Source organism: Ascaphus truei, chromosome 2, assembly GCF_040206685.1.
Source record: "Ascaphus truei isolate aAscTru1 chromosome 2, aAscTru1.hap1, whole genome shotgun sequence".
NCBI classification, from domain to species: Eukaryota; Metazoa; Chordata; class Amphibia; order Anura; family Ascaphidae; genus Ascaphus; species Ascaphus truei.
In genome coordinates this window covers 370802191-370817708 of record NC_134484.1, presented here as the reverse complement: position 1 = coordinate 370817708, position 15518 = coordinate 370802191, and the positions used below count along the sequence as shown (strand labels likewise).

At 37.9% G+C, this 15518-nt stretch overlaps 1 protein-coding gene across 1 annotated transcript in view; it reads right to left on the bottom strand.

Moving 5' to 3' along the window:
- STT3B (STT3 oligosaccharyltransferase complex catalytic subunit B) overlaps positions 1-15518 on the bottom strand; it is a 93691-nt gene that overhangs the window by 11062 nt on the left and 67111 nt on the right. The window contains exons 5-9 of the mRNA XM_075587021.1: positions 15398-15497; positions 6576-6674; positions 4817-4963; positions 3895-3943; positions 779-933 (exon numbers count right to left, since the gene is read on the bottom strand). Of these exons, the coding sequence (XP_075443136.1) occupies positions 779-933; positions 3895-3943; positions 4817-4963; positions 6576-6674; positions 15398-15497 (550 nt within the window). The remainder of the gene's footprint in view (positions 1-778; positions 934-3894; positions 3944-4816; positions 4964-6575; positions 6675-15397; positions 15498-15518) is intronic.

Below are 15518 nucleotides of genomic sequence, written 5' to 3'. Positions count from 1 at the left end.
TGACAGTCTGCACTATGGCTTCAACTATGAAAAGACTCGTTAAAATGATTCTTTGGCAGAACATGTAAAGCAGATTAAATTATACTGCAAAAGCCAGGCACTAAAATGGTCCCAAAATAAAAAAGTGATAAAACGTAGCATGTTAACGCTTTCTATGCTGTACCATACAGTACACATTTCTCTAATAACAGAGAAAAGCAGTTCAGTGGCATGCCGGGTCGCAGACTCGGCCCAATACAGGTACCACAAAAAAATAAAAACATGCAAGGATTCTCATCTAGCATCTAAGGATTTTTGGTACGGTAACTAATTCTGAAGCCACCGTTCTGAACCCACGTACTGTTAAATTGGACTAGTAGGCCAATCTATAACCAATGAAAAACCCAATAAGATTAATCTTGTGAAGATCATTGCAGGCTCTAAAGCAGAATCTTTACATTGTCATTTGTATGATTTTATATAGTCTCATGTTCTCTATGGTCACTGCTTATAATGTAATAACCCCCTTTCTAGGAGGCTGTCAAATGCTTTGAAAAGCTAAAGGAAATAAAGTTGTATTACAATACACTTCCAGACAGTAATAAACATATTGTAAACAAGAGTAGTAAGATAGTTACACATTCCTGACATTATACTTGCTTAGTGCATAGGGCTGCAGTTTGATATCTGGTCACGTGCATGTATGGCATTGGGATGCTACAGCTGGATTCTGTGTCCATTACACATGCTCTGCATATATTACAGAAATGAGAAAGGTGAACATTCTGGTTCCGCTTACCGAATACTCTCTCATCGTTGATATTTTTTATGCAGAACCAGAGCCCTGCTGGAAATGTACACACTAATATATGAAGATCGAAAAAGAAGGAAACCCATGTAGTTGGTTGATGTTCAGACACTGAAGCAATAATGGGGATGTGAATTTTTGCATAACTGTTGAATAAGACAAACAAAAGTTAAATGGTCCAATTAGTTCGTGTACAACCTCCCCCCCCCCCCAAACATTTTAAGGTATTACAGGCCATATTTATTAAGCGATGCTACTCCATAAGACACCTACAGCATATTCACGTGCATGGACCATATTTACAAAGTCATGTTGGAAAGCGTCTCATGGAGTAGCACTGCTTAATAAATATGACCCAATCTATTTCAGATGTTATCGATACCACTGTCACTCTGTGAAAAACTCCTTCCAAGATAAGGTGTTAAAGGGGCAAAAGCAGCATTGCAACAATCTTAATATATTGGGTACGATTGCATGGATTCAGTGGTTATTTTGGCAAAACCGAGTAAAAAAAAAAGAAAAAAAAGAAATAAAAAAAAAATTATTCTATTCTTGGTACCTCTGGAATGGAAAAGCAGGACTCGAAAGAAAATGGAAGCAGGATAAAGGAAAAAGCGCCCAGGAAAAAAAAAAACAAACAAAAAAAAATAATGCATTATGAGCAGTATAAGCTACCTATATAAAAAGGTGCAAATGACCTTAAATATATTTTTTACTAATCAAAAGAAAGTTTGGAGGAAAGAAAAGTCAGAAAGCTTTGACATTTATGGAGCTCTCTTACAAAATAATAATAATAATATTATTTTAAAAAAGCCTTTGATCACATCAAGCATTAAAGAGGTTATTTCAAGAATTTACCAGTAATGCAACGTACAGTGTCAAATCCAAGAGCAAAAACAGAACTCATGAAAACAAAGACTCTGGGCTTTCATAATATATGATTTTCAATTAAGAACCAATCTCATATGTTATTGAATCTAGGTTGAAGTTGGGACGTCAAATTTAAACACTAAACTATATTTGGCCATTATTAATAACTAGAACTAAGGTGCCAACAAAAATGTACCAAGACAGATTTTAAACTACAATCCGAAAACACTTCGTAAATGCCTTAAACTAGGAATGTGCCTCAATTTTCAGGTCAGTCTCCCTCCCATGGTCTGATCCTCCTAGCACAGAGCTTTCCAAACTGTGTGTCGCGACACGTTAGTGTGTCAGCTGCAGTGTGTAGGTGTGTCGCGCCAAGAAACCTGAGCGGTGCGCAAACTGGGGCCCTGGGGGGGCACAAGATAATTAGGGGGGGGGGCGGCGCGGACGGTCAGGGTCGTGCTGGGGAAAATAAATAAAAAACCCCCCACCTGATTGGTTGGCGTGCAGCCAATCTATCTGAGCTGCACAGTGAGGAAGCGCCTTTTCCTGCATGGAGCGAGAAAGGCAAGTACAGCTCCATGCCTTCCTTAGCTCCGATTTGCCCCCCCCCCCGTCTGATATGCCCCCCCCCCCATCTCTGATTTTGCCCCCCCCCCCTCCAATTGGCCCCTGTGTGTGTGTGTGTGTATACAGACACCGATCCAGTCAGTCATAGTCACCCACCCACGCACCCTAGTGTCTGTCAGCCACCCTCTCTCTCTGTCATTTATGTATGTGTCCGTATCTCTTATAAGGGGTTAGTAGTTTAACCTCCGGTTTGCTAGTAAACCTGAATTACTGTGTCGCGAAATGATGCATGTCTAAAAAAAAGTGTGTCACCAACATGAAAAGTTTGGAAAGCTCTGTCCTAGCGGTTGGCTTGATGGGGTCTTTCGCTTCCAACTTACACAAATGCTGCCAGGCAGCTGTTACCAATATAAGAGCTTTCTATAAAATGCTGGTGTGTATACCAATGAAAAAAGAGATGCGTTGATTCACCCTGATTAAAAATTAACATGGGAGTACATTTGTCTTTTTACTCTATTTTGATTGTACCATTCATAATACTTGAATTTTGGTTCCTGTGAAGGTTGCGTGGGACACTCCATTCAAAACAAATATATGTTCTCAAGGGGTCACACAATCTCTATTAAAGTTTCATTTTAAGTGTACAGTATTAAAATTATGCAGACAATCCATTCTTGACAAGTTTAAGGGTGACTGTACAATACTGTCAACTATGCATTCAAACTGAAAGCAGTAATGTGCAACACAAATAATGAACTAGAGCCTGGACATACACAAAGAAGACCTGTCATGACAAAAAGTCCTAAGTCACATTGCTATAGTATACAGGCAGTCCTCGTTTTACAACGCTTCGCTTTACAACGAATGGCTTATCCAACGCTATGCAATGCATGCCTATATTCATTTTTACAACGCCAAAATGGCTTATCCAACGCTCTTACGACGCTTTGCAACGTTGTGTATGTGTGTATATATATATACACATAAACAACGTTGCAAAGCGTCGTAAAAGCGTATATATAATATTATATTATACTATATAATATATTATTTATTTTGTTATATTATATATATATAATACAGTATATACACTATATAATTTATTTGTGTGCTGCATATCTTATTGCCTGCGTAAAATATTTGGTGTATTTTAGTGTTAAAAATGCCTTTAGGAACGGAACCTTTCATTTAAACAGTGTTCCTATGGGAAAACGTGTTTCGCTTTACAACGACATTTTGAGTAACGCATTGTGTCGGATAACCGAGGACTGCCTGTATTTGCACAGGTTAAAAAAAAGTAAAAAAAAAAAGTTACAGGTTATGATGATTGCAGGATAGAAGCAACAAAGGTTGACCCTTGAGGGCAACCACCAATTTATTATGCGAAATATCTTACTTTAAGTCTTCCCAACATCTGACAATTTTGCTCCCCACTACAATGTCAATATGTTAGAATATTAAACATGGTAAAAGCAGCTGGGAACTACGCAAGACAATCTCAGCTGTGGTCCTAACAGCTGCTGCTCTTGAAATCTGTGAGCATTCATTTCATTTACATGAAGCACCTGAACTAAGTGACAAAGAAATGGAGGCAACCAAATTCATTGTTAACCACAAACATGTTTATCTGTAAAGTGAAAGTGCAAAGTCACTAAGAAAACATTTCTTACCCCGTGTCCCACAGAGAGTAAAATCTCCCACTCCACGGAGCGATGTACCCTGGAGGGAAGAAAAAAAAATAAATCACACACATTACATTTTTCATGCTTTTAATTTACGATTCACACCAGTTTGATTTTATCCAAATCATTAAGAAAAAAACATTTGAAAATTCAAGATTGGAAAGAAATTGTGTGAAGTTCTGCTAGACTAACATCAAAAAGTTGTATTTACTACGACTTGAGGGAATAAACGTTCTTTGCCGCTTACTAATACTACTACTAGTACCTCATGGTAAGGCAGAATTAAATATATGTTCCAAAAGTCATAAGTGATAAACTAGCCCTCTGAGATCATGAATTAGTTGTTGGCGCCACAATGGGTGTGTTGGTGTGGTAAAGTAAATAAGACCTTTTTCTTACTGGTTTAACAACTCAAGGATTGAGACCATGGGGGCCAAGAATGGCACTCACAGTTCAAGGAATAACACCGCTTGTGCGGAGATCAATTATACAGAACTATTTACATCACTTAAATTACTTGCCATTTATCATAGTAATTTTATTGTCATGTGTTGGGTTTACATTTCATAACACGGTAATCGTCCAAAACAGTAATAGCAAGTAATTAAACATGCAATATATACTACTATTGTGTTTCTTAGAAATAAAGGAAAGAACACTGTATAGACAGATGGCAATAATTTAAACAAAGTGATAAAGAAACTTGCCTGAGTGTGCCATATTTTAAGTCATTTTCCCCAACATTGTAAGACGGAACCCCCCCCACCCCCCCCAAAAAAAAACCCAGCAAGTACAACATTAAATCTATATCTTAATTTTTTTTCTCTGTGTAATTTTTTCTACCTCCCAAACTGTCTTAAGGGATGGTTTGCCAGAAATCACAAAAACCTTCACATGTATTATCAATTACCTGTGTAAGTCAAGTAGATGACTGTTAGTAACACAACTACAGCAGCCAGAGACACTCCTAAGAAGAACAGTGTCTGAAACTCTTGCTTTGTCAGTCTGTCTCTTAGATACTGTAAGAAAGCGTAGGCTTGCAGCAAGGCAAAGACTCCTAGATGGGGAGGGGATAAGAAAAGTAGGTCTGTTATCAGAAACCATAAAGTAGAGAAAAAAAGATTAGTCTTTGAATTACACATTATTGATACCCAAGCACCAACCCTGGAGGCGGAAGGGAAGAGGCACCTCAGAGCTAAAAATAGCCCTCTTCTGCCCAGTTCTCGATAGATATATCTATATAGATAGATAGATATCTATCTATATATCTATATATATATATATAGATATATATAGTTGCAATTGCAGATTTGCTTTCTGGCTTTTCAAAGATGGTGCCTGCAGTAAACCAATAGCAATCCGCAACATCTCCCATTGCAGCATACTATTGGCCAATGGGATTCGACAACCATTTTGAATTCCTAAATTGGGGATGAAATACAGCCAACTAAAATGGAAAGTATCTCTAGAACCACGAGATCCGAGTTACAAGGGGCCCACTAAATAGAATTTTGTAAAGAAAAAACAAAAAAAAAAACCACACAAAAATGAATAGGCGGAACTGCTAGTGCTCCATATTGTGAAACCTATAGGGCCCAAAGTTTTTCTGGGGTGCATCTGAAAGAACACTAAATTGTTAAAGGGAAAATTCTCTCTTCACCCCCCCCCCCTTAGTTTATAACAGAGGGAATTCTTGTCACCATTTAGTCAAAACACATTTTGCAGGGATTCTACAATTTAAGTATCTGGAGCACTTTTGACAAAGACTATTGCCAAGTGATCGTCAAAACATTCAGCTACCTGTTTATTTTTACTATATTTCTCTTTAGAATTAATTTTATGTATTAATTCAAAACAAATACGTACTTAATAGTAGCAATTTTTTATTCTATCCGCAAAATATAAATACTACAATGATAACTCAATCATAGGAAAGAATTTATATATTCACCATTAAAAAAAAAATGTATTTAACCAATCTATTTGTCAAGAATGTGTATTATTCTGGATCCAAGTACATTCATTCTGTACTAGTGTTTTCAGAGGGAATCCTAAAATGTCTGAAGAAATCAGCATTGAAGCGATAGCAACCAATTTCCCCATGTGGCATTTTGACATGCATTATTGTTTATCAGATCAAAGTGAAATCACACTTTATTAGCTCAAAACCAAAAGGCAGATGAAACTTGGTAGTGGAACTAATTTTGAGCCGCTACTACTCATGTAAACAATAAAACGTCAAATGCTGTTCCCATCTCCTTCCACCTCCAATCACTTTCCATAATCTTGGACAAGACATACAAACTGGATATAACTTTCAAATTATATTGTAATTAGAAGAGGGCTAAATGTAGTTCTTAATTATGGTATGCTGGAGCAATTAATTATGGCTCATTGACTAGCCGCATAAGAACCATTGTCCGTTTTTGATAAACGGCAAACCAAAAAAATCAGTAATGTTGACAGTCTTGGACTAAAAAACAGCACTGAGATGAAGAACTGTAAAGTATTACATCAGTCTAGAAAATTGTATCTTGGCTAAGGAAAAAGGAACATGTGTCACCTAAGATTAAGTAATGGTTAGTGACAACCTGTAACTATCAACATTTCAAAACTACTAAGAATGAACGATAACAGTAACACAATTCATATGAAATGATTGATCTTACCTGCAGCTGCCATGTGCTCACTTGTTCGGATTGGCTGAAATCCCACAAAAGGAATTTGCATGGATAATATTAAACCCACAATGAAAAAAGTGCTGTAAGCTGCAAAAAAATTAAGAAATAACTGAGAAACCATGAAGTAGGGAAAGCTCCCTCTGTCAAGTAAATACTTATGAGATTCAAGAGGAGTTTGTGAACAATACATTTGGAATTCATCACCCATGGAGACTGATGACAGATACAATAGATATCTTTACAAAGAAAAGGTATACAGAGATATACCAAATAAGTAAACATGGGAAGGATGTTGATACAGGGAGTAATCCGATTGCCAATCTTTGGAATCAGGAAGGAATTTATTTTCCCTCGGATATTCACTGGGGTTTTTTGTTTGTGCAATATATTGATCCAGAGGAAGGCACACAAAAATAGGATAAAAGTATCCGTTGTCTAAATTTAGCATTGGTTGAACTTTATGGACAGATTTCTTTTTTCAACCTCATCTACTACGTAACACTTATTTATCCCCGTTGAATAAAATAGTATTGCTATTCCAGGGCAACCTTGCTAAACAAGGTCACTGTACAAGGACAATTGTGTACAACTGCTTTTGCAAGCACACCATTCCAACACTGTACACCATTCCAACATTGAAGGTTTAGGCTTAGGTTTGAAATGTCAAAGATGACCCATGTGGATGGCAGACATTTGTTGTACATCCCAAAAGGATAAAGTTCTCAAGTAAGGAGCTACTAAACCATGAAGCACCATATCTACGAAGTAGCCTTCAGTCATAAGGCCCCTTCTACTTTCGGAAGACAACTTATAGTTCATTCAAGTCAATAGGCTGCAACGTGTCTTCAAGTGGTGGAAGACCGCTTGCAGATTGCTGCTTAAAGTTCCTTAGAAACCACGTAGCATGGAGGTTGTTAAAGGCAAATGCAAGAGAAGATAAAGGAACTCTAATAAGTAGTATATGTCAATCCACTGAATATCATCCTGAACAGTGAGCAAACCTCAAAGTTTACACCATTACTGCTGTAAAACTTAAAAATGAAGATGTTAAGTTTGGCAGAACAGCGACAAGACTGGTCACACACTTATTGAAGAGAAAGCCATCTAAAATTGTGTCAAATGTTTTCCCCTGAAGAAGCTTTGATATAATAACTGTAAGACTGCCATCCTGTGGAAACACTAGCAACACACATTACAAGTCACTGGATGTCTCTGGAGTTCCACATAAAAAGCTGGAATATATCAGAAGAATATTAATGTTTAAGGTGCAATCCCACATATAAAAATAGTCACTGTAGCCTTTATATAAAAACAAAAATGCAAGTAATTTTTAAATTAAAAAACAAAAAACACTATTGGTTCCATTTTTCTTGCTCAAATGCAGTGAAAAGGTAAGTCAGGTATACTGTACGCAGACCTCCCCTTGTTTTGCACCAAGGGCAAAGCTAAATAGGAAATAATGTACAGTATACCAGGGGTGTGCAAACTTCTTTTCGCGCCCTGTCTGCTCTGCCCCCCTCGTCACCTGTTTTCAGGCTTCAGCGGCATAATGTCACGTCATTTGACGCCGCGTTGCCGAAGAGCCGGCTGAGAGCAGGTCAGAAGTTAGAAGCCTCACACCTACCCCCGCATTTAATTTAAATGCTTTGGGGAAGAACGCAGAGCCTCTAACAACCGCCCCCCTCTAGAAAATCCAGCGCAGCCCCTAGTTTGCACATCCCTGCAGTAGAGTATGAGACAAGTTTAAAATGCTGACAAGCATTTCTAGTAGTGATGTACAGAGTACCCGGAAATTACCCAGTACCAGACGCTTATCTAGCTCCCGGACCCAGTATCAGAGAAGTGGAACCGGTGCCGAGTAATGGTGTATAAAAGAAATTGAATGAACTTCTGCAAGACAGATTAAGAGAAACAATGTTTTTATTTAGGCATGTTACATATTATGCATCACGCTAAACGACTGGTTAACAGCACAAGTACAATATTTTAAATATGAAATTTATTCCTCAGCTCTTTGTATATGATTCCTGCCTCACTAAACATCCTTTCATTGGGTATGCAGCTTGAAGGTACTGACAGGTAATGTCTTGTCAATTTTGACAATTCTGGACAGATAGCGGCTTTATTTGCCCACCGCGTTAAAGGATTTTCTTTGAGGAATGTTAGTACGTTTAAGAAAATGTTCAAATTGCCTCTTTCAAATAAGACTTATCATCCGCAGGTGGAAAATCTTGTTGGCTTTCATTTTCAAATGAAATGTTATTTAAGCAAGCTCACGCATCTTTAATTTTTCCGTCATCATTTTTATCTTCTGTTTCTTCTCTTTGTAACTGTGCAAAACTACACTTGCCTAGACAAGTGAAAAAAGACCCCTATATAACTAGCACTCATGAGATAATTATATAATGTGCACAGAATAAAACTTAACCTTTATTGGTTTATGAAATAATAAATGAGAATAAACACTAGAAAACAGACACACAACACTAATAGTTAAAACAAGTATTAAACAGACCACCACCTAATCAAAAATCACAATTATTGGGGTGGCAGACAGAGGGACTAAGAGGGACTGGCATCTAGAAATATTCTGGTCCTAATGTAGAAGATGCCTCAGGGTGGTAGATATATATAGGTATGGAAAGGTGTGGTATATATGTATAATGTAAATAACAGTCTCACACCACCCGGACCACTCCTGATTAGATTGTCACTAAAACAATATTATGAACAGGCTGCAAAGGAAGATAGCAGAGGGTGCAGTTGAACAAAGCACCTCACTGATTGGTGATAGAGTGGATTAAATATAGCCTAATTTGTTGTATTCACACTCTATACAAAAGAGATGACAGTTACAGATAGTCCTTGTGAGCAACGCAATTAAAATTACATAACAAAAATGGGCTACAGTGTAGCTAGGAATGTTTGACTGGTGAATGGAGAACCCTAAATGTATTGTATTTATAGCCAACAGTCAAAATATCCATTCAACAGACTGACACTGGTATATAAGTACATCAACTACCAAAGCCTAATAAGAGCAGTATATGATGAAATAAACTGCTACTCAGTTACTCTATGATGACATCAGGAACTTGATAATAATTATATCTTATTTGTTAGTATAGGGTACATAAAAATTATTTTCTATAGTATATAACCCCAGCAAGTAGTGTGCGGACATATACTCCTAGTCAGTATATTGTATAAGTAGCCATCTTAATATTCTGAGACCAATAAGTATTTATAAGCTGTTTCAAATAATTTGACAAAGTTTCAGTAAGTGTCTATCTCATAGTGCAGACAGATCACAGCTCCATAGTCTGGGACCAGTAATGGTATTTATAAGTTGTTTCAGGTAATTTGAAATAAAGTTTCAGTACGTGTCTGCCTCATAGTGCAGAGAGATCATAGCTCCAACAAATACACACGCTACGGAGCTCCACCCGGTGTGGTGTATTAATGAACACCACAGAACATAAACTGCCGGGTGGAGTGGACTGACTGGGTATCTGGCATGCAAAACGGCAGCTCTCCACACTGAAGGTTGAGGGAGGCTGCCCGCTAGTGTATGCACACCGCCGCGCTACCACACGGAATGACGTCACAACGTAGCGCCCACCGACGATCGTTTTGCGGCACACTGACGCTTTCTCTTTGTTAATCATCTTTGTTTGCATTATTTAAACATATTGGAGACAGAATTTTAATTTCTTCCATTATCCAAGTTTTAGCAAGAACGCGTACATTGGGTTTTAAAAATGTAAGTTTGTTATGTGGATCCAAAACGGTGGCGATCACATACAATTTATTAAATTCCACATTATGAAATCTAGTTTGCAAAGATTGCAGCAGTTCTATTTGCACAGTTTCGGTGCCGTTGTTGGTTTTGGTTTGGCTGAGAAAACGCTCTAAAGTAGCTACATTTGGAATCACCATCGAAATAAGCTTAGTCTCCATTGGCTTAGACTGACTGAAAAGTTGTACTATTAGAACAATTTTTCACAATCAGCTTAAAATTGTCAGAAGTCAAGTTAGGTATGTTGTGATCTGATGAGTATAATGTGATGACCTGCTTTTGTTCAAATAACCTCTTCAACATATGATATGTAGAATGCCACCTCGATGCTACATCTTGTAGCAGCTTGTGATGTGGAAGCGAAAAGTTGGTTTGTATTTCCTTCAGCTTTGTACAAGCTACTTGCGAGTGATTAAAATGAGTAACAATATAGCGGCACTTTGATATTAAGCATGCAATAGATTTTTCAGAAAATATGCTATCATGAAGCACCAATTATAAACAATGGATGAAGCAGGACTCATTTATAATACCGGTCATATTTAGCCCACTTTTCATAGTACGTGCGTTGTCCCGAAGCAATAAGTGTATATTTTTTTCAGGACTTAACTTCCAGAGCTGTAGCATCTCGCCTAATGCATCACTAGTGTGCCTTCCTGAAAAATGGCGAGCATTTAAAACAACGCATATTTTCTTAAATTCCTGTATCGGATGTCAAGGAGATGGATTTGTTTGGTGAATTGTCAATATTCATCAAATCCTGAATTTTTGACCAACGTTTATCGTAAATTATTGGAATAATGTGTAAAAAAAATAAAAAATTCTTGAAGGTATTTTGTATCGCTGCTCCAATGATTGAAAAAGATGAATAAATCCTACATTTTCGACAATAGAAAAAGGCTGGTTGTCCACAGCTATACTTTCTCCAATTATATAATGAATTGCTGTTGCCTTATGATTTATGTCCCATAGCTTGATTTTGTCCAAACACTGTTCCAATGTTTGTCCTTTATCTGTATGCAACGGTTCTGCAGTGGGTCCGGGGAGAGGGGGGGGGGGGTTGGGTCGTGTTTCGCCGTAGCTTTCTCAAGTTCTTGAAAGATACGGCGAAAAGCATAGAATTGTGCCTCTGAGGACCCCGTAACAAAGTGCTGGCAGCCGGACTGACCATAGACGCTCCTTCCACCAGGATCTGTGACATCACTGATGACTACGAGCACAGAGACGGCGCAACCCAGGGACTGGCATTTACCATTGATCGGCGGGTACTCAAATGTCCAAGATACATTGTTAAAATGTGAGTTGGAATTGCAACTATTACAATCATTTGTGCAATATATTTATTTGAACATACTATATCCTATTAGTGTATTCCTTCTTTTTCTCTCTCATACATTGAAATGTTACTAGAGCAACACTCTGCATAGAACAGATTCCACAGAGGAGCTCTTTGGTCAAATCACGTCAGAGAGAGAAGTATCTCTGATCTGCCTACGTTTTCATTACCATCTGAGAGTGGGATTTACACATTTTTTACACTTTATATTTGTATATGAACTGGCTACACTAATCTTTATTTTTATCTTTCACATATACTCGTCACCGCTATTGAAAGCGCTCCCCAATTTTTTGGATATCAAAGTTTTTCCGGGAACAGAGGACGTCTATAAAATGGTTTGAGCTGCTAAAGTATATATTTCTTTACACTTTTATTACACATTTTCACTGTGGGTCGAAGGTGTATATTTTTATATAAAAGGCATTATATTGGTATATATATTGATTATTTCAGTCACTATTTCATCTTTTTTGCACACTTATTTGCTCTGATCACATTTATATTAAGTATTTCACTTTAATAAAACCCCTTTCACTTGAGTGCCTGGTTACACTCCTTTTTGCCATTATATTTAAGAAAGGCAACTGTTCAGCCTCAATCTGATGACAAGGGTGATTTTTTTTTCGAATTACAGGTCTTAAAAGCATACATGGTAATTTTAATGCAGCAAACTACAAATATGACCAAAGGTTCACCAATATAAATTGACCCCAGCAGCCATTTTGCCACCACTGTTTTTTTTTAATCTGGAGGTGAAAATTAGAAATATCTTGTGAACAAGGGGGGGTGGGGGGGAAAGAGGAGTCCCCGGAGGTTTGGAGAGTACAAAGCAGCTCTAGGGGACAGCCTTGTTCAGTTTAAAAAAAAAAAAAAATCATCAAACTTCAGCTTTAAGACTTCCACTGCTAGACAACTGGCAGCCCGTGACTGCTGGGCTCGCGTTCACGCGAGTGCTTTTAGGTAGGGATCACCTCCCCAGAGAGACAAAAACATAAGTGAAGCGCCCACGCACAAGAATTGCCATTTTTATTTCAATACAGTTGTGATCAGGTTTGGTTTTAATGGTCAGTAACATGGCTTTTGAGGTTTTTTTTAGTTTCTGCAAGAACACTCACTCTACTGATTAACCCTCAACTATGTCAGATAGGACACAGCTAAGCAACATGGTTTCCAAATTAATTGTCCCCACAGGTCAAAATGCCCCCACTCAGATAGAGATTTAATTTTGTATTAAAAGTAAGGAAATTTAAACATAAATTTTAATTTCCTTAACAAGAGTTTTAATGATTATATCTTACCCAACAAATTACCGAGAATAATGTTTGTGGGGATGTTAAAAGAAATTCGTTATAATGCTAGATCTTATAGAAAGTAATTGGTTGCACTAATTGTATTTCCTTTGTAGCTCACACAGGCCTTATCAAAGGCTTCCCACTTGCAAATAATGGTTTAGGCTGAGTCCCCGCATGCTACTGCAGCGCCCGCTGTGGCGGACGCTGCAGGGACAAAAGCCCTCCCCTTAATGGCGCCGGGCGAGGGGGGGCCGCAGTGCTGTGGCGAGAGTTTCTCCTGCTCTCAATAGAATTGGGAGCAGGACTCGTGACGGAGCGCTAGGCCACGCCCCCCGGCGGTTCAGCCAATGAGGGTGAACATGCTGGGTGACGTCATGGCCACTCCCCCATCACGCTCCCCCCTCCCCCCCCGGTCTCTCTTCCTGCAGCTCACTGCAGACCGGGGAATCGGCTGCGGGCGCGCGTGCAGCGGAGGCACTGGGGCCTTATGCTATGAAATTGCAAAAGGGGGGTCAAATCACAAAATCGTTATCAAGTGCCCTAAAAACAGTCTGTTTTCATTTGCTATGATTAGCTTTGCTTTTTTCACATAAAGGTTTCACTGACTTTTAGCATAACTAATGCCAGCATCAGCAATATGGCTCTAGGGTAATATTTTCACACTCATTTTGCTTGCAAGTGTTATTTTTAACAAAACATTTTTTGCTACAGATTTTTTCTTTCCGTTATTTTAATTACCTTTGCCCGAATTGAGATGACTTTTTCCCCCCCCAACCTTCGCATGTAAGAGCCCCAATCCCTTTTGTGGTGCATTTTAATGGAGCATTCAACCAATGCTAAATTTAGACAGATACTTTACCCTATATTTGCATTTACAGTTTATTTATCCAGATAGCAAACAAAAAAGCCCAGTGAAATGATCTCATAAGGAGAAAATTACATTCTTTCCTGACTCCAAATAACGGCAATCAGATTTCTCCCTGGATCAACAACTTTCGGAGAAAGTTGGGAGAAGAGGGGTCACAAAACTTATGACTAGGCACACACACATACATACATTCTACGAAGGATCAACTATCCCAGAGAATAGCTTAACTCACTGCAACACAAATCAGATGCCAAAAAGACAACACCACAATTTACAATGGAGTTTAAATTCAGCAATATGCTTTTCTAAAGAAGTGACCGCTACTGGTGGGCTTTTGAGAAGTGTTCCGAGTCTGTGGAATTATAACCAGTACTCCCCAATACCAAGAGGAGATCTCAGGCCATTATGCTACATAACATAGGTTTAACTCCATGAATGTCTTTCTACAATCAATGTTAATTTATTCAACATAAATAAATACACGTCCTACATTTGTATTTATATTGATCTAGAGAAAGGCAAAACACACACACGAAATGGTATGATTCCTTTCCGTAAAGATCTTTTGTATATTCCATCAGTCTCCATGGGTAGTAAATCCCACATTTTAACTGCCCTTCCTGTAAAGAACACTTTCCTTTGTTTCTGGTGAAATTTCCTTTCTTCCAATCTCTAGGATGACTGTGCCATTTGTACCGTCCTTGGGATAAATCCTATGTTCCTTGAATATATTTGTAAATCACAATCGTATTCCTTTTTCTAATATAAAGCACCCCAATTTTTATAGCCTCCACTCATAAGCCAGACCTTCCAATTTCTCAACTATCCAATGCATAAATCTCTATGGACAGTCCCATGTAGAGAGAAAGAATCAAACAAGTAAAACGACTTAAATTGGCTTTTTAAGAAAGATTGAATTGCTCCTAGTTAAAAACCTATTACGATTGCCTCTATGATTAGTTTATTTTTGTCCTAGCAGGGTGTACTTTTATATCCCCAGTATACAAGATATACAACACTATCCCTACTAAAGTTTGGAGAGTCTGGATCCAAAGTCCCCGTGCTCAAAGTTTCATGAAAAAAAGTTTACACAATTTCAAGATTATTCACATGAATAAGCAAATGTTTTATTGCTCAATTTCGTTTTAAGACACTACTCTGAAATACCTAGATTGACCATACTATTCTGTGATGCTTCTCTGGAATCAATGGTGTAAAACACTTGTATTTATATAAAAAAAAGTAAATCTTTGCTTTTATGCTTTCTAACCACAGTGAACTGCAAATGTTAACATATTAAAGGTAGAGATCATTAATTGCACTTGATGCAAAATGGCACTGGTCATGCACTGCGGAAGCTTTGAGAATCCAATCCGAAGTAGCAATCTTAAATCTGCTATTTTGTGCTACAAAATACAATTAATCATGTTGAACATAAGGAAGAGAGGTGTGTGAGATAGATACATATACATAATATTTTTTGTACCCCATCTCAAAAATCTTGCTACTCACCTATGTAGACTCTCTTGCTGTAACGTTGCATCAGTAACAACACAAACACATGAAGTGGAATAAGATTGATTATGAACACATAGCCGCCCCATGCTGACACCTAAAGGAAATCAGAAAAAAA